Source organism: Fringilla coelebs (assembly GCF_963513975.1).
Source record: "Fringilla coelebs genome assembly, chromosome: Z".
Lineage (NCBI taxonomy): Eukaryota > Metazoa > Chordata > Aves > Passeriformes > Fringillidae > Fringilla > Fringilla coelebs.
This window is the reverse complement of record NC_140031.1, coordinates 25,525,877-25,551,589: the sequence shown is the minus strand read 5'-3', so window position 1 is coordinate 25,551,589 and position 25,713 is coordinate 25,525,877. Positions and strand designations below refer to the sequence as shown.

At 43.1% G+C, this 25,713-nt stretch overlaps 1 protein-coding gene across 6 annotated transcripts in view; it reads left to right on the top strand.

The window, feature by feature from the left end:
• ARHGEF28 (Rho guanine nucleotide exchange factor 28) overlaps positions 1–25,713 on the top strand; it is a 114,674-nt gene that overhangs the window by 45,705 nt on the left and 43,256 nt on the right. For 4 of the 6 annotated variants that reach the window (XM_084225469.1, XM_084225468.1, XM_084225471.1 and 1 more), the window contains 5 exons: positions 13,631–13,761; positions 16,249–16,550; positions 19,052–19,196; positions 20,497–20,608; positions 25,536–25,575. In XM_084225469.1, the coding sequence (XP_084081595.1) occupies positions 13,631–13,761; positions 16,249–16,550; positions 19,052–19,196; positions 20,497–20,608; positions 25,536–25,575 (730 nt within the window). Of the gene's footprint in view, positions 1–5,923; positions 6,013–13,630; positions 13,762–16,248; positions 16,551–18,256; positions 18,296–19,051; positions 19,197–20,496; positions 20,609–25,535; positions 25,576–25,713 lie in introns of those variants that run through there. The other 2 variants (XM_084225470.1, XM_084225473.1) reach the window with 2 other exon arrangements.

The window sequence follows — 25,713 nt, the reverse complement described above, 5'->3', positions numbered from 1 at the left end:
CCCAGACAGACAGAACATCCCTCCCCCAAAGGTTGGCAGGAGTAGAAGTAACATGAGGCCTAACCCAGGCCGTCTGTCCCTCCGGGTTCACGACAAGTACCGGCCGCTGGCTCACATAACATTGCGCCGTCCCTCCCAGGCCCGCGACAGATGTCCCCACCGGGTCCAAAGGCCACTCCGGGGGCCATGCAGCAAGGGAGAGAACCGTGACATCAGCACCGCTGTCAAGAAGCCCGCGGAGGTGGATTTCCGACGGTGTTGCGCCAGGAACAGACAGGGTACACAGCATCTCAGGACGGTCCTTGGTCAGAACAGCAGTCCAGTGAACTTGAGGCGGCCCAGTGGATCCAAAGCCACCAGCTCCACGTGACTGGTCAGCCGTCCTGCGAACAGAGGACTTAAAAGGTACAAGTTGAGCAATCCGTGTCCCCTTCGGGATCGTGACAGGGGGGGTGGGTGTGGAAACCATGGCACAAATCTGCCCTGTAAAATCCGCATCAATGAGCCCCAGGTGAACAATGATGCCCTGAAGGGTGGCACTAGACCTCCCCATAAGGAGAGCACTCATGCCCCCACCCAAAGGACCAAAGGCATCCAGGGGAACCTTGTGTATCTCAGAAGACTCTAAGACAACTGTTGCTGCGGTGCAGACATCCACGCCTGCGGATCCGCGGGTGCTGGCTGCAAGCCGGCAAAGGAGACCTCCATCGGCTCGAGGGTCTGGGGAGGAACTTGTGTCTGAGCGCGCCTCCCCTTCTGCGCGCTGTGCTGGGGGTTTAACGAGCCCGGTAAAGCCTGGCCATTAACATGAACCGTCGCCTTACACACGTTGGACATGTGATTCGGCCTACCACACCGACCGCACAAGAACATGGGGAATTTGGCCTTCTGCGCTTTCTTCCCCTTCTTCTTCCCAGCCTGCGCAGTCCCCTGCTGTGGCTGCCTGCCTTGTGGCGATGCCCAAACCGGCTGCGCAGCAGCAGCCACGGCAGCCAGCTTCCGACTCGGAGGAACGACTCTAGCACAGGCCTCCGCCATCTCCCAAACGGTAGGATCACCAGGCATGGCTGCTATGACCTTCTTACAAGCCTCATTGCAATTGTACCTTACAAGGTTTGCAATCGTAGCAGTCCTTACCACAGGATCAGGCAACTGCCTCTCTATGGATGCAGTCAGCCTTGCCGCAAACGTCATGAAAGGCTCATCGTCCCCCTGGACAATGGTCGAAAACGGCTGCCTTGGAGCAGCCATTTCCATAGTTTGAACAATTGCCGCCATGCCCAGTGTGCGGCACTGATCCAGCACAAGGGGATCATATCCAACTTGCCCTTGAACATTGTCATACCGTCCTGTTCCCATCAGCATATCAGCTTCAACTCTGTGCCTGGGGTCCTGTGGGCTCAGCGTTGCGTTCTGTGCCACTGCTTGAGCCGCCAACCGGCCCCACTTGGTCTCGAAAACACCAAACTGCACAGGGTCAAAGAGAGAATGTGCCACACAACGAAGATCATGAGGTGTCAACACATCTGAAACAATCCTGCGAAGAGTCTGCATAACTTCTGCAGATCCCAAGCCATGCTTAGCAACTGCCTCCCGGAGCTCCTTTTCCAGCTTATATGAAATGGGCTCATAGGTGTTCTGAGCAACACCCCTGAGCACAGGGAAAACCTGGGGAGCCCCTGGCAAAGCCATTGCACCTGTTGTGTCCCGGTCAGGGACAAGAGAGGACGAGCGGCCGAAAGCCAAGTCAACGTCTCTCATCCCCGCACCCCCTGCAGCACCGGCAGAGCCAAAAGGGTCCACTGGGTGACCCTGCCAATGCCGTGCAGAGGCAGGTTCGGTCATCTCATCGGCTTTTGTTTTTGTATCACGCCAAAAACGCTCGGGGTGCCTTGGACGAACTGTCACCTGACATTCAGGAAGGGTCCAAAGGTTCGACGAGGAAACACCCCGGCTCCTGGCCCCCACCGGTCTCCCACCAGCCGTGTCAGCAGTTGCACCAAAGGTAAACACCCCAGCGCCCTGCTGTGCCACAGCCCCACTAGGAGTCGCTGCGCTGCACACGGGGGCCGGCACAGCCCTCACCTCTGTCTCTGACCAGGATGCACCCCGCGCGGGGCCCCCCTCCCCTGGCACGGGAGGGGGGCAGGGCGCCGAGAATGATGCAACCTGTGAGACATTTCCCTCGGGGGGTGGCACAAGGGAACCAGGCAGGCCGCCTATGAGCGTCCATTTCGGTCCACCGGAGTCCACAGTGGGTAATGCCCCCACCGTGCGGAGTGGGACGGGCCGCCCGCTCCCCGGAGCGGGGCCGGGCACAGCCCCGATCGGCGTCCCGCCCCCTGCTGGGAGAGGGGCGGGCCGCCCGCCCCCTGCTGGGAGAGGGGCCGAGCCGGGCGGAGCGCTGACTGACACTCCGCCCCCGGCCGGGAGAGGGGGAGCCTGCCCGCCCCCCGGGGCCGAGCCGGGCGGAGCGCCGACTGGCACTCCGCCCCCGTCCATCTCCACCGACTGCGCATGCCCAGCCGGCTCAGAGACGGGGGGAACCTCCCCCTGCTCCGAAGGGTCCGATCCGGGGGCGGGAGAGCCCGTCCCCATCACACTCGGGGAAAACCTCACAGAGACACCGCAGTTAGGGCATAGAGCCGTCACCGTTCCCGATCCAGGCGGGGGTGAGTCTTGGCTCTCGAGAGCCGGGAAGGCATAGAGAGAGGGCGTCCCGCCCCCCTCCCCGCCGCCCGCGCAGGGCGGGGTGGGGCGAGGACAGACCGCCAACTCCCCAGAAGCCCCCAAACCCGAGACCAGCTGGCCAGGAGCCCAGTCCACCCCGGGGGAGCAACCACCACCCCCGAGGACACCGTCCCGCGGCAGGGAGGGGGGGGGGGCCACCTCAGGCAAAAACTCAAACTCCTCGTCATCCACGTCTGAGACAGAGGGGGACCCCTGCAGTCTACAAGGACTACAAGAACCGGAACCGAGCCAAACAGTTTGGCATATTTTCCACTGTATTAAAAGCGGCGCCACATCGGTGGTACAATCATCGAGGAGAGCCTCCATAAGGCGATCCCCCAGGAAAGACCACTCCTGCCTGGAAAACGCCTTCGTAGGGACCGAAAAAAACCCTTGTTCCCGGGCCCATAAAAACAACCTCACAAGACTATCCCAGGAAACAGAAATCTGTTTCCATTCCAGGAGAGACTTCCATAGATCTAAAACGAGGAAGTCTTCCTTAGAAGGCACAGAGGTCGCCATCACCCCAAAAAACAGTAAGCTAACACCGAAAGGGAAGACACAACCTCACCACAGTATCTTATCCCAGCCCGGGCTGCAGTACACTCGGCGGTCACCAGATGTCGCTGTAGGACACGAAAGAACGCACACACGCACCGTTCTCCAGGTGAGAAGGAAAAGAGGGCGTTTATTCTCTGACTCCATAATTTATAGTTTTACAAAGGTAACAGTGGATTGGAGGATGACAGTGCCACCTCTCCACAGACACTGGTTTAACCAACAGTCCGTCAACCGTGTCCGTTTTTCACAAGAATGTAAATTATGAGTTGTTTACAGGAAAGTGTGTGGGAAAGTTCTTTACAAGAATGTCAATATCAGAAGGCTTTTCTAGAAATCTCAAAAACCCAGGGTGACAATTCAGGAAAGTAAATGTCTCGGCATGTAAAATATTTTAATGCCATTAAATACATTGGCTGCTTTTCCTCATGGTGAGTGTTTTGTTCAGCTCTAGTCACCCCTCCCTAAACTGAACAGAAGTCCAGAAAGACCAATGAAAGTGAGTTCTTTTAGCTGAATCTATAAGTGAAAAAATCCAGATTTGCAGGAAATATTCACAAATGGAGGTATCACAGAAGTAAGCAAATTTTACCATTTATTATAAAACAGAAGAATAATTGATGAAATTGAAAGGTGAGAAATTTTACAACAGCTCTCTATATTTAAACTGTCCTTTGTCCATGGAATACTGCCATTTGTGCATGTCTGAAATGAAAACTCTTATTCTGGTTGGTTTTAAATATATCCAGTGAACCAGACAGCACACTTGTGTAGGGAAAATTACTGTGTAGAGGGGAAATCTTCTCTGTTGGAGCAGTTGGAAAGGCTTTCCTTGATATGCTCTGCCCTATCAACTTCTCAATCCATGGCCATGGTGGGAGGCAGGCGAGTGCCCTGGGTGGTGTGCAGGTGGGAAGGACTACGTCAGTGCCTGCGTTCCTGAATGCCCAGGGGATTTATCAGTGCAATTTGAACCTGACATTCCAGGGAGTGGAGATATTTTGAAGTGGATGCTTAAAGCATGGATTTATATCCTCCCTGTATTTTCCATTGTCTGTTGTAATTCCTTGGGGCTGTTAATTATACATATAAATCAAACAAAGTCTCTGAGAGTGTCTAATATTTAAAGTGAAAGTCTAAGGCTTTCAGTGTCTGGGGTGAATTATTCTTTTCAGGCCTAACAAAGCTGGCAGAACTTCAGTTAAGGGAAGGGCAGAACAATGATGTGTTTCAACTGTGTTTTATGTAATTTGTGCACTTTATGAAGGGCTTGTATAATTATTTTATCCCTGAAAATATGATGGATAATTTTCTAATGGGTTTTGAATTAAATTTGCATTTGAATTGTGTTATTTCCTTCAACAAATACATTGTTATCTCTGACTGAAATGTGGATCAAAGAATCACTTGAAACATAATACAGAAGTAGCGCTGCAGACCCTAGCAGCCTGAAAAATAATTGAAGTGAAGTAAGGAATGTTAACAAGCTCAAATGTCATCATCTTCCAAAACCTGACATTTAAGCTGATCTACATTCCCTCTCCTCCTTTATGTGGAATACAAAACCACGTACATTGTGGGGTAACTAAAAGAAATGTTTGCTGGAGTTGGTTAGGAAACAGTGGACATGTTATTTTTGTATTAGCTCTTGTATAGCCACATATTAGCCTGTTTGAAAAAAATGTAGTTTGTGTAGCGTAAAGATGTTGGGGGAGGGGATAATGAGGTCTTACTGAATACTAATTGCCTATGAGTTGTTCAGGGAGACTGTATAAGAATGGAAGATTTGTTGTAAATTAGTCACTAGCTGTATTGTGCATTGCAGTGAGGTTAGACCAGAGCTGTAAAGGTGCCAGCTCTACAAAGTCCTGATGATTCACTGTCTAACTTGGTGACTGTGTGAAGGAGAAATTACTGTGCAGACTAAATATTATTGGAAAAAATGCTCCTCAAATGACAGTGTAATCTTTCTTCACGACACTTAAGTTTTAAGGTCAGTTGAGCTAGAAAGATGGGAGTGACAGATTTTGAGTGAGTTATCTCTGCTTTTCCAGATGCAACATCCCAAGGTCTGCCAAAATTAGAAACGCTGAGAGGAGGGGTATTGCTCTGGAGTGATATAGAGCCCAGCAGATTGATTAGTCCTCATAGCTTGGTGTTCATCTTTGGCTTCCTTAGTTCCAGCATTTTGCCTGACCTTAATTTGAGATCTTCTAACCCCCGCTTTTAACATGGAAACAAAGCTTTGCAATAGTTTATTTGCTTTTGAGAAGTATTTTCTCATTCCTCATTCCCGCTTCTATTGTTTTCATTTGCATCAAAATGGAAAGGTGAGTTAATGATTCATTGGCACACAGTGACCTTTCAAATAGCTCTGGACCACGATGCAGCAGCTCAGCTCAAAATTCTCATACTTCAGCCTTCTTGCTTCTGCTTTAATATTTGCAGCCCGATCTGTCTACATGCCTGGACGCCTGAAGAGAGCAAACATTTACAGCTTCTCCCTCCCCTGTGTTTAGTGGGCAATTTGATCCTTCTTTGTCCATTCGTTTATTCCACATTACTCTTAGACTTGACTTGCTGTTGAGAGCAACAAAGTGCAACTTTGGGAATCTGCTCTCTGTTTATTTAGCACAAAAATGGACTCAGACTCTGATTCACCTTTTAATTACTCTTGGCCTTCCTTACCTAAAATGAGGATTCGAAGAAGGGCATCCAAACCAGGTAGAAAAAGCTATCTTCTTTTAAATGACTCTTGCTTTACAGCTCTGACTCCTTTTCATTTTCTGCTTCTGTGAAGGTGGCTGTATAAACAGCTTGCCTGAGGTAGATTTTTTTCCTATCAAAAGTCAATCTCACTGTTTTTAATGCCTTTTTAGATAATGGAGTTGGAATTCTTTAAGAAAAAAGAAAGTATTTTTTCTCCCGATTGTGTAGTGTTCTTTACAATTGTTTTATTTCCTTACTGTCTTAAAGCTTTTTTTTCCCCTTCTTGATGTATGTGTAGCTCTAACTGAACAAAATTCTGACACCCTGGAGCTGCAGCTGAAACAGTTCTGCTGGTTGCAGTTATTTTCACTTAGGGAGAATTTGGTAATTCAATTATGCCTCAACAGCTAACAGGTCTTGGGTTTGTTTTTTTTTTAATAATTATGAGAAAAAGCATACCAGTATGAAGAGAAAAATGAAATGGGTCAGTTACTGTCTTTGCACTGTTAGACATTATTCTTCTTTGTGGAGAAATCTTTGGGAGGTAAGGATTATAAATGCTGTCAGTGTGAGAAAGGAGGGTTTTAAGGAGGCTCAAAGACACTGACTGGTAAGTTTATGTAAGGAAAAACTATGTTTGGAAATTTTAATGAGGAAAGAAAAATTTTTACTACATATAAAAGGAAAATAGTGAAGAAAAGAATGGCAAAAAATATGATTTATGCTTCCTTTCATACAGAAAGGGAAAAAAACAGAGAAGAGAAAAAGGGAAAAAGTCAGAGAAGTGAGATGCATCAGTGTCATTAAATACAGTAAGCCAAGAGACTCATTTTTACACAGACTGAGACTTTGACCTAGTTCAGAGTGGAAAATGTGTACAGAATGCATGTTTTTATGTGCAAGGCACTTCCTCAACTTCTTCCTTCTTTTCGTGGGGAAATCCAGTGTTTCCCAAGTGCACAGGAGTGTTTGCAGCGTGTATGAATGCACATGCAATTTGAAGAGATGAAATGAGTTGCAAGTTGCACAGTATGTGTTTACTCCATCTCAAATGAAGACTCATTTTATCTGTAAATGCTGTAGGTGTGCACTTATCCTTCATTCACCTGTGTTTAGAGAGATCTTTTTAAAATACTTGACCAGTTGTAAAGCACTGGATACAGATTAGTTTGTGTGTTACAGTATTGCACCTTATTTTCCATCCCAGTTAACAGTATACCAACACAGTATATACACAGCTGACCTTATATGTGGGGTTGGTGGAGCAAGAAGGTGTTTTTGGGTACCTGTGCATATTTCAGTGGTAAAATTCAAGGGTTTGTTTGTGCTTGGAGGATCGAAATTCTGTGTGTTGATGTGGTGGGAGAAGCGCCTTTGGAAGGGGAGAGCAGGCTCATGATCTAAGCTCGTGATCTGTGTTCTGCAAGTGTTTGAATGTGACCAGTTGATCCTGGTGTGCAGGTGTGGGACACCTAGCTTATGGCTGCATTTCATTCCTCTAGAGGTTCAGGTCTCAGTGAACTTGAGTCTCAGACTTGCAGTGCCTGGCAGGAAACAGTGCAGCGTTCTTCCAGCCACTCCACAAATCATGAAATCATGTATCTGTGCTGGGTGCTCCAGCTGCTCTGGACCATGACATTTCAACTGCCGCCCTTCCCCTCTGGAACATCAGGCTGTTGGTATCCTGACCTAGGGTTGCTCCTCTTGGGAGGCTGGGGAGCTTTGCAGACTGTCCCACTCTTTGGAATGGAGAGTCAAAGTTATCACACACCACTTCCCGTCATGTGCATCAGTGTTTTCATATTTTAGGGCCCGCTGCTCAGGAACCTGTCCGACTGCGTGTGCAGCCCCTGCCCTTCCCCTGAACTCCTGGAGTCTGTCAGGAGCCAAGTGCAGACTTCTCTCCTTTGGGACATGCATTGCAGATTGCCCCCTCCTACTGAAGCTGCACAGGGGGCAATTTAAAGGGTAATTAGACTATATAGAGTATGGGAACATGACTTTGTCTTAGTGATTTGACTAGGGAGATGATCTAGGATTTTCTCCTTGTTGCAAGACACCAAAGGTATTTATTTTGTTACTTTATGTGAAACTGTCACCAGGCATAGTCCTTACTCTGCACAGTCCTACCTGCTCAGAGACAGCCACTCTCTCAGCCTTTTTGTGAGCTTTAAAAACCTTCAGCGGTGCTGAGAAATCTGTCTCTGATAAGTCTGTTCTAGTGCACTGGGGGGTGGGAGTTACACACTAAGTCCACTCATGCAGAGGTGTGAAGTGAAACCAAACATCCCATATCATGGAAAAGTTTGTTGGGTTTTTTTGTATACTGCTCTATAAAATGAGACACCTGCTTGTTTCTGTTTGCATATTCATTTGTTTAGTAGGTAAGGTGTCTTCTTCAGGGAGGGAGTCAAGACTGAGAATCCCACGTTGAAAACAGCCCACATTTAGGTGAGCCCACATTTAGGTGAGCAGGACCAAAAGTCAGATTGACAAGTGATTTTATTCTTAGTAGCTGCTTTAGGACTACATCTTGAACATGTTGGCATTATTTTCCAGAACCTATATGCCTGATCCCCCTTGTTTAGTATATAGGTAACACAGTGCTTAATTTCCACTGTGTAAATTTAAAACAGTTAAAGACATCCATGACAATAGCACTTCGAAGCCTACCTCATTTACCCTCCATGTAGGCTTATTCTCAAGTACTTGCTTAATTTTGCTGTCAGGAGAAGTTGTGCTGTCTGAATGAAGGCCTAAGAAACCTCAATTAAGGATGCAGTTCTCCCCCTGAAACTGATTGTACGGTTCATTCTATAGATGTGCATGCCGTTTCAGTTGGACCCATGCCAGGAACTTCTTTCTAAAAATTCAGGTGACCTGTTTTTAGAGCAGTATATCTGCAGTCCTGCATGACCCATGCGCTTAGCTGTCTGTATTTTTCACTGACTTCCAATTATACATTAACCCCTGCTCAGATTGCTGGGGGTAAATGTGATGAGCTGTCTGAAAACTGCTCATGGTATCTAGAGAAGGGAATTTGTAATTTCTTTCCTGGCTCTTGGCTTGGTCATGTTGATGTATTTAACTGCTCTTTTGCTGTGTCTTCTCCCATGAAACAAGTTAAGTTTTGATTTTTGTGGGAGAAAAAAAGATTAAAAAAAAAATCATTGTTCTTGCTATTTTCTGATATGGGCCATCCAAGACTATACATTTTCTTTCACCAACATAAAACATATTTTTAATTACTGCTATGATGATATTGTGTTTCTTTAAAGTTATAGTATTTGTATAAGCTTTTTTGGCTGGCAAAATACACAGACTTTGCTGTATAACTCTACAATATTAGAGAAGATGTAGAGAACTTGTGCTTAGTTAGTCTTTGATCAAGGTCTTTTATTTTACCCATGTTTGGAGATTATTATTTCCAGCATGACATCTAAATAACACATACATCTATCTTGACTGTTTATCAGGCAGATGGCAGAGAGCCAAGGGTCTTCTAAAGAAGGCATGTCTTTATTCTTTTTCTGTGATCACAGTGTAGAGCCAGAGGGTGTTCAGTTCTGGCAGAAGGATTAGTTTGTTGAGCTGTGCTTGCTAGGTTGTTTCAGTAGCAAAGGTAATTCTCCTCTGTTCTATTCAGGTCATTCTTACTTTAGTAAGCATCTTGAAATCTATTTCCAGTACCTTACAGAACCTAAATCCTTCTAGGGACACCTTTGCCAGTTTGCTCTGGCAGTCCTGTCTTTTCACAAACTCTGCTGAATTTTTGCATCTGCAATGTGAATAACCTTTTTGAATGCCCAGGGGAGATTTTTGAGACATTTTATTTGAAAATTGATTTTTGCTAATATTCTTCATCTTTCAGGCAAGTGCAACCTTGCTGCATACTGGTGGTGCCTAGTTCACTGAGCTGTTACCTGCTCCATGTTAACCTGGAGGGAAAGGTCTACTGGTGGTCCCTGTAAGGTCAAGAGCACTTGTAGCCAGCAAGGCAGGCCGGAGGCAGTTAGTGAAGCTGTAGGAATGCGGTGTGTGATTTGGACATTTGCAATGATTTTGTCACTTTTTAAACTATGTGGGCCTTTCCAGTGGAAATAAGTTACTAGCACAGTCAATGTGTAATTAATATTGCTCTCCCTCACATTCAGCAAGGCTTTAAACTTCTCATGTTACAAAGTTAGTGTGATGTTGTCGTTCCTTCACATGTTTGAAATTGAGGGGGTGAGGGGGTGGAATAAAGAGTAAAGAGGTACAGTGGGGTCATACTGCCATTGCACTCAATGATCTTGAAGGTCTTTTCCAACATACATAATTCTATGATTCTATGAAGCCTGAAATAATGTGTTACCATTTAAAACCCCAATGGATATTTATTTAGTCATCTCACATTTAACCAGAGACTAGCTGGAGCATCTCCAGGAAAACATATGGCATTTAACACGGATAATTAATAAGGGTTTACAGACTGAAGATACCGCAGGTAGCATATTGTGCTATAGCTTGTACTTGCAGCATCTTTCTCCAGAATTTGTTACTTAGGTTTTTACTCTTGTACAGAATTTTAAAATAACATAACATGTTATTAGAAGGGGGATTTGGGTTCTTTCTGGCTTGGGATGTTGCAGTCCACTAAGTGACTGTGAAGGTCCAATGTGATGTGCCACCCTACAGGACAAGAGATCACCCAAGATGCTCCTAAATGCTTATGGCCAAAATGAATGGCAAAAGTCAGGGAGCCCACAAAAACTTAGAAAATTTTAGTAGAAAATTACAACGTGGCATGGAAATTGTTATAAGGTAGTTCCTGATGTCCTCCTCTAAGCACACAACAAGAGGTGGCTTGAAAGGGAGGAGAGAGAAAGGGAGACGTACTAAAGAGGGGAAGAGAGAAAGAAAGGGAGATCACCAGTCCTGGCTTCAATGTCAATGCAGCTAGTGGGGTGTCCAGAGTCCTGGGGATCACCTACGGCCCAGCTTTGGAGGGGTATGTTTATTTAGATAGCTTTTTTCACACCCAGCTAAGTTTCCTGCTTTCTGTACAAATGAGTTACCATGCACGGTCCATTTTTCTAGATCTTTCTTGAACTGGGTAAGAGGGCTTTGTGGGTCTTGGGTTGTCTTGACCCCTCGCTTACAGTCCATGCCTACTTCTTTACCTCGTTCCTGCACTTGAGCTGTATTGTGTTGTGCTTATCTCCAGGATCCAGAAGGAGGATATTTGTCTCAGAAAAGTGCTGCCCTACCTCTTGAGCCACATCCTGTTCCTTCTCACTGCATGTCATTATGGACAATCCTTGACTGGCTCCGCAGCTGTCTGTCTATTGGTGTTTGAGACAAACGCATCCGCTCCCTTATCTTTGAGTCAAGATAGGGACTTGACTCTATCAATCAAGTAGGGACTATTGCTGAAGTCAAGAAACTTCTTGGACTCAGGTTTACACTGTGATGTGGGAATCCTTAATGCCTGGGCTGGTTTTTGGGGGTATGTGTTGCACCTCTGCCAGCCTAACGCTGGAGATGTACAGCACCCTTGCCCGTTGTACCCCGTGGGTTTATATATGAGAGGGAGTGCAGGCTGGGGAAGGCATTAAGCATACAAGAAGCAATGGAGACTCTGACACTTTTTTTGCCTGGTTGTTGGTTTAAGACCAACCCTTGGAAAGCTTTATTTGCCACAAGAAAGTACTGTCAATTTTGCCAAATCACATTTCCATGTGATGTGAGCTGCCAGAGTTTGATGAGCTGCTGTAGAAAACAATGCTTTTATATTATTTATAAACAAAGGCTTTGGGATCTTGTCAGACATAAGGAAATGGTTTGCAGCTTTAGCAGTTCTCAATATGAGAGTCACTAAAATCATGTTAAAATTCTTGCATTGATGGAGAAACAAAATGAGATGCGTAAGGATGTTTTAATGGTATGAGATCCCACAAGGCCTGTCAGGACATGAAACCAAATATTCATACTGTGCCATTTCTAAATGGGAATTTCCATCTTTCTCTAAGTATAGAGGTTACTGTTCTCAGGCTTTATGAGATAGAATCTTAAAATTAAATAAAAGTTGTGGTGTATCATTGCAGATTTGGCAGTGGTCTGGGACTTTTTTTTTCAAAGCAGCAAATGCACCAGACCTTAATAAGTGTTGTTTCTAATCCAGTTGTATTTTTTAATTATGAATTTTCTTGCAATCTGATTCCTATAAGCATCTTGGATGGGCCTTGAGCAACCTGATCTAATGAAAGATGTCCCTGGGCATGGCTAGGGGGTTGGATTAGATAACCTTTTAACTTCTCTTTCAACCCAAACCATGCTATATGGCTCTGTGACCTTCCAAAAGCAGTTATGTTGCTATATTAATTTAGTGTGAGGAAAGTCTTTAGGGGTATCTTTTCCTTTACACCTCAGTAGAAAATAAATTTCTGATGCAGCATAAAAATATTTTAAAAATAATATTCAGTAACAGACAAGCTCAAATTAAATTTATTGAGTGGTTTGATTTTGGATATTTTACTGGGTGCAATAGTTTCCTCTATCACATCATTCTTATGCTATTATGTCTCCATTCACTTCCGATGGCATTGCTTGCCTCATGGCATTTTAAGGAAAACTGCATTGTGACTGTGGTTTTTTCTTTAGCCTGTTTTCACACAGTTTACAACGGCCTGGTTTTGTGCTTTGTTAAATTTTGTTTGTTTTACATTCAGAAGATAACCCAGCTCAAATACTGGACTGGTACGTGCTCTTCATTCTTATAGCCAGTTTTGGGAGAAGTGAGCCTGCAGAACAGGATTTTTGCTGCTCAAAGGCATAAAATACACAGCCTGTCCAGCTTTTTTTAATATTTGTAGTCACGAGCACACTTTCGAAAACTAAACTCTGGATTTCTTTTAATGATTTCTGGTGAAAGTGTTCAAAAGCAGATCAGATGCAGTATTCATCCTAAACAACATCCTCTTAATGGATCAACTCTTGCTTGGTTGCTGTCACTCTGTAAAGGTACTATTAGTGGTATTTATTTATATCTCTTTTGCAATTTTATTAGGTTTTTTTTTTTAATCTTGGTTTTTTGTTTCTTTGTTTGTTTGGTTGGTTTTGTTTTAAGAACATTAATCTGATTCTTTGGTCTAAGATTAGTATTTATGTGGCTGCCAGTAGGTAGAATGCTTTAGGGGAATCATTATTTGATTGCAATTGAACAGTATTTCATTTATTTAATGTATCAGATGTCAGGCATTTAATGTATAGGCAGAATCATGCATAATTCTTCCCAGCCCATAAATCTTGTCCTGTGTTCTTCTGCAACCACAAATCTCTGCGAAGTTCTACTTAGGTGGAAAATAGAAGTGTTTGCTAACCAATACACAGGAACATTTATTTTTTATTTATGTGATGATTCTGTGGTACCCTTGAGAGTCATGTCAGCTATAGGCTTCCTGGAACATATAGCAAATGTTGGGCAGTTATGAAATGAGCACATTTTGCTGCGGTTGCACAAATATTACTCAAATTGTAATGCTAAGATTTGGTTCTTAATGCTTAACTTTGCCATTTTTATGGTAGTACATATACATGAGAAGGAAATGGTTTGAGATTTAATGGAAAATTTCCCATACTTTTTATTTTCCAGACCACAGACACTCTACCCTTGATGTTCTTAGGAAATTGAAGTCTGCCCCTACTTTCTTTGCTGCAACCAGACTTTCTCCCATGCTGAGCGGAAGTGATGAAGTATATGCAAACTGCATGGTAGTAGACCAAGTAAGCTTATATTTGAACTTCTGGCTAATTTTTCTTCATCTTCTGTTAATTTTATTTGCATAATAGCAGGATCTTCTGGATCTGTGAGCAGTGCTGTCAATTAAAAAAAATTTAAATTAAAACCAGTAATATCTTACTCTTCTCAGCTATATTTTGTGACTTTTATATGAGGTCTCTTTTAACACATTCAGTCAATTATAGGAATTACTTTCCCTAGTCTGCAGGAAGAACTCTAAGGCAGGCTGTCTTCTTCTGTGTGTTTGTGAGCTAAACAGCATGTACTTCTTAACAATATTACTTGTTTGTGTGCATTTCAGATTTTTGAATTCTATGTACATTCACAGTACAGATGAATTTGCTGGATAATTTCAGAAGTTAATTATAAGCTCACAGTGAGGCTTACAGGCTCAACAAAAACAAGACATTGGTGAAAAGGTGAAGTTGATGTCCTACAACTGTCATGGAGTATTCTGATATTGGAGATCCTCACTAGAATTCCCATTTCTGATTTGTCACCAACACTGGAGGTGACCTAAAGTAACATCTTACATCACCTGGAATCTTTCTTTCATAGTCATACTCTGATACCACAATGTAGGGTGTGAGCATGAGTCTCACCAGTCACAACTTGTGTGTGGTGTCTGGGTTTAGCTAAACAGATGCAGATTCTGGTGGTGTGTAGCTATTTTTCAGTGATGCTTTAGGATGTTTATTTATTTGTAACCTGCTTTGAGCTCTCCCTTGCCTGAAAGTTGGAATATAGTGGTAAGAAATTATCCGATAATGTTAGAAGTCTGAGATTTTGCAAGTGTGATATTTCCCCCTTTCTTTTCCTCCCGCTCACCCCTACCCCATTCCCTGAAACACTTCACCCAGTGCATTCACTGCAGATCCAGTTCATGTGACAGCTGAGATGGAAATTTAAGTCAGAGGCCTTTTTGCGTTTAAAATGCACTGAAAAGATGTAATAGCTATTACATGTATATCTATAAGGTATATTGTATAGATATATCTGTAATATATCTATATGCCTATCTATATAAATATATCTATATATCTGTAATATATATTACAGATGAATGTAAGAGATGAAGGTATGTAATAATGATGCATGAGTGAGCATCGGTCAGGGGACTATAAAGTGCAGTCTTTGAACCCTTGATTTGAACAATACTGAGGTGGAAAGGACAGAGCTGCAGAGTTACATCCCCATTTCAGATGGAGATGTTACCCAAGTGTATTGCTCAGGGGGGCCTTCGGCTTGGGTTGCTAACCTTTGCTCACTATGTGGCCAGATTCTACTTCTTAAAATTGCTGACTGGGGCCAGATTCTCCCTTAAGCACCACTCAGCAGGAGCCAGAGTGGCTGCTGGAGAAAGTCCCTCTGGCGCTGAGGAGGAACACTGCCCAGACAGGAATAACTTTGCAGAGAGGAACAGCTGCATAAGACCTGGGAAAAGCATTTTACCTTCGTGCGTGTCATGTGCACAGCGCAACAGAAGTATTTCCAGACTTGCACGTGCTGTATTTTTGAATGCAAATGTGGGCTGCTGTAAAAATGCCAGCAGTTCTTCCTGTCTTTTACTGAGAGAAGCGTAATCAAGATGAGGATGAAAGCACATCTCAAGAGAATGTGAGAAAAGAGGAAGTCATCAGTCAGAAACACCAGGACTTTGGAGATGCTTGCTGTCCTTCCTTTATGCTTGCTTTTATACAGGTGCTTTTGGAGATTGAGTGTTTTAACTGGCAATGTGACTTTTCAATATTATTCAGTATCTAATTACATGACTGCTGCCTCTAGATAAAAGACTCAGTGAACTGTATTTTAGTATCTTCTGCAGAGTCAACAGGGAATCATTGTGACTAGAGTCTAAATCCTGATCCCTGTACCTGAGAAAACAGAATTTCCAAGTCCATTCCTGTCTGTGTGCAAAAGGAGAGGTGCTTTAGGCCCCAAATTGCTTAATGGCAAAAAATAAAGAGTAATTTCCTTTCCTTCCCTCGAGAAACTCCGTTCCAGGTCATGTATATTTATCTCAAAGCTTAGGAAACTGGTGCTGAAAAATCAAAAGCGCGTTATGTGTAGGCTGATTTTTCCAAATTAAATTGCACAATGTTTGAATTCTCTTCCATATGTCTCCCACACTAATGTATTATACATATTTTTTTCTCAAATTAAGGGTAGTTTTTAAAGAAACGATATAAATATTTGTATCAGTGCATTTAAAAAAGGTATAAATATAAGTGAGAAATTCAGAAGACTTGGAAATACCAATTAATTGCTGCTCTAATTCGGAAAAAAATTTAATGCAAAGTCTAGATTCCCTTAGTCATATAAATTGCCTTAAATTCATGTGTTGTAAAAAGTAATAAGGAAAAAACCCACAAAACATATAGCTATAAAAAAATGGCAAACTTCTCAGGTCCTTGTTTCCTGACAAAATGTGTTGTTGTTGCCTCTTACCAGCACTCATTATTTACCTGCAGGCTGGAGACTTAAAGCCTGACTGCATTCATGGCGATGGTGTCAGCAGTGAAATGTGTCTGAACCCCACCAACTCGGGCCCAATGGATAAGAGCTCTTCGTCTCCCTCCCTGGAGGAGAATGACCAATTTATGTATCTCCCAAATGAAGAAAGTCAAAGGCCAGTAAAAAAGGAAGAAAACACAGGATTAAGACATGCCATTTCACCTTCTCATCTGTATGTAGCAGATTCATATCTTCCCTTCAAGACCCATGGATTTATTAAGGATCGGGGCCAACTTTATGCTGACATGAAGAGAAGGAGGTATGAAATTGACTTGATGGTATGGTGAGAATAAGAATTATTTATTACCACCTTTTGTTTAAAAAGGTGAAGCAGAATCTGAAGTAATAACTAGTATTATTGGGGTGAAGTCTCTGTTTTTCTTTGGTAATATTTATTGTCTTAATAATCTGTTTTCATAAAATAGCTGTGAAGATATTTTTAATGCATAAAAGTCTTTTCTTAGTAAATGTATCTTGAATGCAAGTGGATACTTTTATACCTTTATTTCTTGTATGTAAATAGTCTTAATAAAATAATAAAAAAAAAAGAATCAGCTCTTCACTGTCACTGCCATTGTGGCATTTTTGACAGATAACAGAATTTCACTGTGGTTTTCCTCAGTTATACTTTCCATTAAGAAAATCATCCAAAATCTGTTGAGGTCTCTGGGAACCTTTTGAGTCTGTAAATAGGCCTGTAGAAGGCCTACTCCTAATTGCATAGGTATTTATCTCAAAAGAACACAGTGCAGAGTGTAGCTGCTGTTTATGACAGGTTCAGACTGTTTTCTTCTCCATTGCTGGTACACAAGGTTTGCTGCCATTTGTCTGAAGACCCTCCCTCAAATGGCTTCAGAAAAGCAGAGAGCTTTGAAGATGGAACTATAAATTTGGTCATTAAACTTAGGTTTTTAACAATTAATTTAAAAATTAAGCAATTTAACAATAAATTTTCTTGATGAAAAAGCTTTATTACTTCTCTGAATAGATGAGATTCCTTCTCGTGAAGGAGGAAATCTGAATCTTGCTTACACCTTTAGAGAGTATTAGGACTAGTTGGAGGTAGAGCATCAGATCTATGTAAAAACAGCAAGGAAGAGAAGGGCCAGCCAATTACTATTTAAAGTGGGCAATAAGATTTTCTCTATCTTAATTTGGAGTTTCTTATGCAACTATGAAGTCTCACTAGCAGGACTATTTAACACAGATAATATAATAAATGTCAGACAGAGTTTTTGTTTCATACACCTTTTTTGGTGTTTGTTGTTGTTGTTTGGAGGTTTTTTAATTTGCTTTTTTTCTTGCTAGCTATAGGGATGTCATGTAGAATACTATAATCTTCCTGTGGCTCTAGTCAGAAACATTTTTATCCTATGTATTTTTAGACAGCCCCATCCTTTTTAAGACCTTGGTTAGGTACCTGTAGGAGAAGGTATCAATATATATATCTGTATGAGAGTGTATATAAATTTTCAGAGACATGTGATTTGCCTTAAGATGTCATATGACATATATAATTGTCAAATGACATATGCCAAATGTTAGGCATAAAATAAAACTAGTAGTATGTAATTCTATTTTTAAACCAGCTTCTTATGTCAGAGAAGTTCCCTAGAGACGTTACCACAGTGAGTCATGGATACTTGTCTGTTGACATAGACATGTAGTGCTTTTTCAATTTTAACATGTGACAGTAACTGATAATGCATTTATATGAGTTGTTTCTGATGTGTCATGTGGGCTGTTATTCAGAAACATTGCAAAATACTGTCCCCAGAATTGTAGTAAGGGAGTAGTTTCAGACAGTAGTGATAGATTAGTGCTTGAAAAAGGTAGTGGTGTGTGAAGGAATTTTTGTGCTATTATCCGTGGTAGGAACTCTGGCTATTTAGAAATACCACACATAATTTGAAGTTTTATGTTGTAAGGCTGGAATGCTATTGCAAGCAGTCAACCATTTCTTTCAGATACGCTGATGAAGGGACCATGAACTTGCGCTTGCAGGTAACAGGCCTCATCCTGGGAAACTCTGATATTACTGAGCAGCCTTAGTGCACTCTCCTGCTCAGGAACCCTTTTCAATAAAATAGTCTCTACATGTTTGACATATTGATTTAGCCAGAGATTTTTCAATCTGCTTGTTGCTCTCTGTGTTTTTAGATGTCTATCTTTTGAACTGAGCCTCACAAACTATCTCAAGACCCTTGTTAATCTTTTCTTGGTGTTTTTCTCTTCCATCTTCTGTCAGGAAGTCACAGATGTAGATAAAAATACATCTGTTAACAGCCATGTCATATCTTCCAAATACACACTTGTACATAATATCCATCTATACTCACATATACGGAAACTGGAGGTAGTTCTCTCAGTTCCCCTTATTGTCTCAGTTCTCCTTATCTTCTTTGAAGCATGACAGGTTTATGCCTGGAACAAAAAAATCTCATTTTTTGGGAGCTGCTGAACATTTGTCTAAAACTCATGTTCCAAGATGGCTGGCTGTGATGGGAGTGTGCGTGATCATGGGCGATGCAAATATCTGCATTGTAGATCTACGAGACTGCGTCAGAGAGTCCTGGACAGGGAAACTGACTACCTTGAGACCTGAGAGACACCTCAGGGCATGGTTTACCTGACATAATCATGGTGGATTGGGCTGTCATTGGTCAGAGGATTCAGCTGTATCTTTGGTTATTGCATTAAGGTTGAAGTAAGTTGCCGTGAGGAATTTGGGGAAGTTAAAGACTTTGTTGTCTTCTTCAGTTCAAGTCTCGATGACCTTGAAGTAGACAACGGAAGTGGAGGTGTGTTGGACAGATCCCATGTTCACTACCATCCCCTCAGCTCTCCAGAGGCCATGGCTTCTAGCAGAGATGGACTGGACTTACCTACCAGTCTGCAGCCCAAGGTATTTGACCCTGTCTTGGTTTGAATTGTTTTCCTTTTAAGTAAATCACTGAAACTATGTGAGAAACGTCTGAATCTGAAGGGGAAAGATGAGTTCCCAGGTGGCAGTGCTAGTCTCTCCAGGGACCACTCACATTGAGTTGTGAAGCTGAAACTCCCTGGCTGTGGCTGAGCTGGGCAGCTGCCACAGAAAGAAAATGTCCCCCAGAGATTTACCTCAGTTTTAAAAAACACACCGTCTATCAGAAGTGTTTCAAAAGAAATATTTCAGGTTCAGTGAATCAGCATTTTTAAACCAAAATATATTTATCAGGAAAATGTTTAACCAGCTCTAGTTATGTGAAAGAGTAATGCTTTGTGAAGTGTAAAACTGGCCTCCTGCCTGTTTTAAAACAGTTTCTACACTCAGGGAAATTCAGTTGGGGTATCCATTGATTGATGTAAATCTCTTCGTTATGGTTTTCTGAAGTATCCTGTCTACATTGCTTTTCATTAGACCATGGTGCCATTTCTGAGATCTTCAGACACATACAAAGAGTTATTTTTTGTTTGCAGAGATTCTTTATGATTTTAGATGCACTTGTTGCCACTCTATCTGACCTTCAGCAAATGATTTCAAGAAGGGAGAAAAAGAATTCAGTAAAAGCATTAATTATGGTAGGGCTACTTTAAAAAACAATAAGGCAAGCACTTTACAGGAGTTTCAGGAATAGTCTCTATTTAAGTATAAATGACACATCAAAAATTAGGGGGTTTCCTTTCAGGTCTTATTGTTGAGATATTTGGTAACTGGAAAATGTTTTTCAAATATAATAATGATTAAAGAAAGCAAAAAACAACATAGAGAAAAGAAAAAGAGGTCCCCTCCTTTCTTTGGAAACTCTGACATCCGTAATTACTAAGGCATGGCCAAAGTCTCCATGCAATGTTCTTCAAGTATTAAAGTACTAAGATAAATGTCTTACTTGGTAAAAGAAGATAGCTTGGTCATCAGAAATAATGATAATAATGATGGCCAACAATACTGTGTGGATGTTGTCTGTTACCAAATTGGAAAAGAATGTAAACTTTCTTTTATTCTCTTAGTCTACCTTGCACCCACAACTTATTTTCTGTAGCACACAAAAATCTTATCACGGTGGAAGTATAACAGCTTCCCAAGAATTCACATGAAGTTGTCAAAAATCCAACTTGAAGCCAGGAAATGTATGCGAGTGGTCAGTTGTTCCTGATTTATTTTGCTTCTGTTGCTGATGCATTTCAAAATGACACAAGATTTCATTTGCTGCAATTTCTTATAGGAATGCACAGTGTTTGGGATTCGGTCACGCTCCTATTCCTACTCCTCCTCCAAAGGTTTGGTAGGAAGACCTCGCCTTCCTCGCGACTTTGCAGTTGGGGATTCAAATGGAGGTCAGTTCTTTGGCTTTGTATTATTCAATACCTGCCTGCTTCAGGCCCAGTGCTGATGATGTTACTTTACAGAGCTCACCAGTTTGGTAGCCTTCAGGGCTAGTAGTAGCTTCTAGATGGTAGCCCTACTGTTTTGCGGAAGCAAACAAACTCCACAACTTTGTGGAAGCTGTAGGTATGTTTGTTACAGCGCTGGATGCATCTGGAGATTACTCTCCTTAAAAGACATGGGTATCTCTGGGAACTCCAGATCCTTTTTTATCTCCTGCTGAAGTACATATGCCTGCAATTTCACAGTAGGTTCATACATACTCATTTTTACAGATTTCATGTGATATTTGCTGCTAATTCTTCTTTATCAGAAAGAATTCCTGGGTCAGGTTGACCTGCTCTTACAGCAGGTCTCTCTCTCTCTGTCTGCCCCCCTCTTATCTCTGTCCTTTGACTGAAGCAGTTTTCTCTGAGCATAGGCTTTTTACAAGAACAGGCAGTCAGACTAAACATCTCTGTTTTCAAACTACGGACTTAACTCAAAGATGTGCATTTCACCTAAATCAAAATGGATTTCTACTCTGGAAAATTTCTACTCTGTCTCACTACCATCATCCCTCAATTTTCTCCCATCTACAGTCCCATCATGCCCCCATCATGCCCATGATACAGCAACTGCCCTTGACAGGGCATACAGAGAGAGCAATAGCCACAAAAATGAATGCAAACAAGGGCAATAATCCTCTTATTGGAAGATCTTACCCTAGCCTCCTGCCAAGTGTCTGAGAGACCAGGAGGAAGCTCAGAATGACACAGAAGGCATCAGAGAGGACAGATGGTTCCAGCTTCTCACAGATCCTAAGCAATCTCTGAAAAACAGGTGGGCTGTGGTATCTCTACAGGCTGGGAAGCAAAACCCACCCACTTCATCAAGTGGAGTCAGAGATGTCTCTGAAAGAAGCTTGTAATTTTTTATGACTTGTTTCTGACATGCTTTATTTCCAGACACATAGTTTCCTATTTAGAAGACAACACACACTCTCAGTGAGGATATGGGTTATATTTAAAAACCATGCAAAGTGTGAAATACATCACTGCGCTTTTAATGCAGCTCACATCACTTAAAAAACACCTGCATTTCATTTGACCTCTGTCTCAGTAAGACTGTCCATTGTCATACTTCCAGCTTTTTTCTCACTCTAATATATCTTCAGTTTTTCACTAGTCCAGGGCAAGAGACAGGACTTGTGAGCCACAGTGAACACAATGGATTGGACATCTGGATGCTGTTTTGGATGCTGTATCATTGGGAGTGTTCAAGGCCAGGTTGAATGGGGCTTTGAGCAACCTCATCTAGTGGTGGCATCTCTGCCTGTGGCAGAGGGGTTGGAAGTAGATAGAGTAATGTAATTAAGGTTGGAAATGACTCCAAGCTCTACCCATTCAATGAGGAAATTCTTCCTGACGTCCAACCTGAGCCTCCCTTGGAGCAGTTTGAGGCTGTTTTCTCTTGTGCTGTCACTTGTTGACTTGGAGAGCAGGCCAACCTGGCTGCACACTCCTTTCAGGCAGCTGTAGAGAGTGAGAAGGTCACCCCTGAGCCTCCTTTTCTCCAGGCTAAACACCCCCAGCTCCCTCAGCTGCTCCTCAAAGGACTGACTCTCTAGACCCTTCACCAGCTCTGTTGCCCTTCTCTGGACATGCTTTAGCACTTCAGTGTCCTCGGAGTTAGGGGCCTAAAATTCAATACAGGATTCCAGGCGTGCCCTCACCAGTGCCCAGCACAGGGGGAGAATCCCTGCCCTGCTCCTGCTGGCCACACCATTGCTGATCCAGGCCAGGATGCCATTGCCCTTCTTGCCCACCTGGGCACACCCTGGCTCATGTTCAGCTGCTGTCACCAGCACCCCCAGGTCCTTTCCAGCCACTCTGTCCCAGCCTGTGGAGCTGCCTGGGGTTGTTGTGACCCAAGGGCAGGACCCAGCACTGGGCCTTGTTGAACCTCACACCAGTGGCCTCAGCCATGATCCAGCCTGCCCAGATCCCTCTGCAGAGCCTTCCTGCCCCCCAGCAGATCAGCACTCCCACCCAGCCTGGTGTCACCTGCAGACTGACCGAGGGTGCACTCAATGTCCTCACCCAGATCAGCTAAAGTTAAAGACCCTAAACGTGATTGGCCTCAATGCTGCCCCGTAAGGAGCAGGGTTGCTGACAGGCTCAAAACTGGATATAACTCCTTTTTTTTTCACCACCACTCTCTGGGCCCAGCCATTCAGACAGTTTTTTATCCAGTGGAGTGCACCTCTCCAAGCCATGAACTGCCTTCAGCTTCTTCAGGAGATGCTGGCTGGGCCTGATGACCTTGTTGTTGTGTATGTGCCAGTCATCACACCCAAGATATTCTGTTCCATAACCTTCCCCAGCACTGAGATCACCAAGGTCAGGCTGACAAGGTTGTAGTTCCCCAGATCCTGCTTCTCACCCTTCTCATAGGTGGGCACCACACTTGTAAATCTCCAGTTATTTGGGGTGTCCCTGGTTAACTAGAACTAATGATAAGTGATGCAGAGAGGCTCGGCAAGCTCTTCTGCCAGCTCCCTCAGTACTCCAGTGATCTTTGAGATCCTTTCCAACCCTAACCACTGTGATTTTTTGACATTCAATGTGCATGAAACATACAAAAAGTGTGAAAGTTATCATTAACTTTGAAAGCGTTTAACAACTTCAAAAACTGTTGTGGGGGTGAGAGATACAATGTATGCAGGCTTCTTTTTCTTATGAAACTGAATTAAGCAGTGCAGCCAATAACTTCTTTGGTGTTACTCAAATTCATTTTATGATTTCAGGTCACCTTCTAAGGAGGACTTAGTATTGCAGCCTGCAGCATGCAGCTGTGTTGTATTTTCATCCATCCCTAAAGTATTTGTAAGCATTAATATTCAGCACTTTAGGTGAGAAGTCACTGAAAAAAATGAGGCAGAAGAAAAAGCTAGAAGTATGTCACAGAATTAAGCTAGCAGAATAGTAAAGCCCTGTGTCATGCCTAAAGTTAAAACAGAATTCCTTTGACACCGCAGCTAAGGGACTTTGTTGGTGTCACAGCCCCTTAAGTTTCACCCAGACACCATTACTTGCCCTGATTTGGTATGGGCTTGGGTCCGTTTCCTTTTCATTCTTTCTCCCCTTCCTTCTGGGACAGTCATTGTTGGACTTTTACATGTCTTGTGGAGAGGGTAGAAACCCATTCTTGTCCAGACTTTGGAAGCAGGGTGTTTTACACCTGCACCACAGATGCAGTGTAATGCTGGGAGGGAGGGTGGTGGTCTGCTGAGCTTCCTGCTGGCACTTCCTTCCACCAGCACCTCCTGCACTGTGCCTCTTTTTGCCAGCATTTTGCAAGCATGGGAGCATTGAACACAGTGTTTGGTGGCTGGCAGTGGTGATTATTGTGTGAGGCAGGCACACCTGTGCTCACTTTGAGCAGTTTTATCTGGGTATGGAACTAGCCCAGGAGCTCGGTCCAAGAAGCTGGCTCAGAGATTGATCCTGATCCCTGCGGACTGTAGTGGAATTGTCTGGGCCTGTGCACATGGAAGACCTCCCCCTTCACCTCTGCCTAGCTGCCAACACTTTGGTCATCTTGCTTAGGGTTTAGCCATGCAAGAAGGAGGTGCAGGCGCCCTTGCACATTGCAAAAAAATCTAAGCCAAAGCAGATGAATTCAGAATGACAACAGGATGTTTTTTTCCACACAAAATACAAGAAAGAAAGAGGCAAAACACCATCCTTTTCTTGTGGAAACTTTAAAATACACTCAGGTTTAAAACATATTACCTGCCTTTATTTGAGAGGGTATTACCAGGCTGTAACAGTACAGGATTTGTGCCTGCTCTGTAGATGGTGTGCTCATGAACAGTGGTTCATTCCTCCTCCAGGCCCTTGCACTCTCTAAGTCTAAGCTCCATGGTGCTGTTTTGCATGAGGCTGTCTTCATCTCCCATGGATACATGGCGTTGGTTTCTTACAGAAGCATCCTGTGGCACAGGTTGTGCCTGAAAACTAACTGAAATGCGCTTTTTGTTTTGCTGCCTCTTTGGTAAATATTCTGGCTTTTTCTAAGCTGATGTCTACATGTGTCTGAAGAGCTGTGGATTCAGCAAAGGGTATTTAAGCCTGTATCTAACTTCAAAGAAAGCATAGTCTTGACTTAGGCAAGCACTTGTCTTTCTGAACCATACCTGTGACAGCTTTGCTAAAAACATCTGCAAAAGTGAAGTGGCTTTTAATTTGGAAATGGTAATGTTCTCTCCAGTTTGGGGCTTATTTTCTTCCAAAGCAACCCAACTGAGTTGTTTATCTTTTATTTCATTTTTTAGAGAGCTTTTGAAAAGTATCTCCTTGGGTCATCTGTTTATAGGATCATAGAATTGTAGAAAATACAAATTTGTAGCACATTAAGCGTCCTAGGCAGTACTTAGAGTAGTAGAATTCCTCTTAGTGTAGAAGGATTTAATTTTTTTTTTTTTTGGTAAAGCTGCATAAGATATATAACTGCAAATGTTAGAAGAATATCATTAAGATATTTTATAGCAAATGATATAAAAATCAAAATGAAGGGAAAGTCATTCAAGTCTATGTTGTTAAGAAAAACAAAATAAATAATTTTTGCTATTCTTAAAAACAGACTGTTTGCACACACTGGCATTCAGTGATAGCCTTCTCAGTTCTGTCAGAACCTCTCAACTAAAAGCTTAGTAGGAAGTGGTCTTAACCTAGAAAAAGCTGTTTCTAATGTATGTATGTTTTTGCCTTCCTAATTTTCAAATGACATTGCAAACCCTTAATGGTAGGTTTATGGCTTGGTGGAGGCTGTGAGTTTCAAATGAAGGTGGTGACCTTGCAGTCTGAGTGCCCTGTGGCTGTTTGTGTCTTGCAGAGCGCGCGTACAGCCTGCCCGAGCAGTCCCGCCAGCAAAGGTACGGGCGTGTGTCCCCGACAGCCGGGAGCAGGTCTGTGCAAGAATGCCATCCTGGGAGCCCTGTGGGCAGGAGACCTTCCATGTGGGCTTTGAGCAGTTGGGTAGAGCCCCCTGGCTTCTGTGAACCCATGCCGAA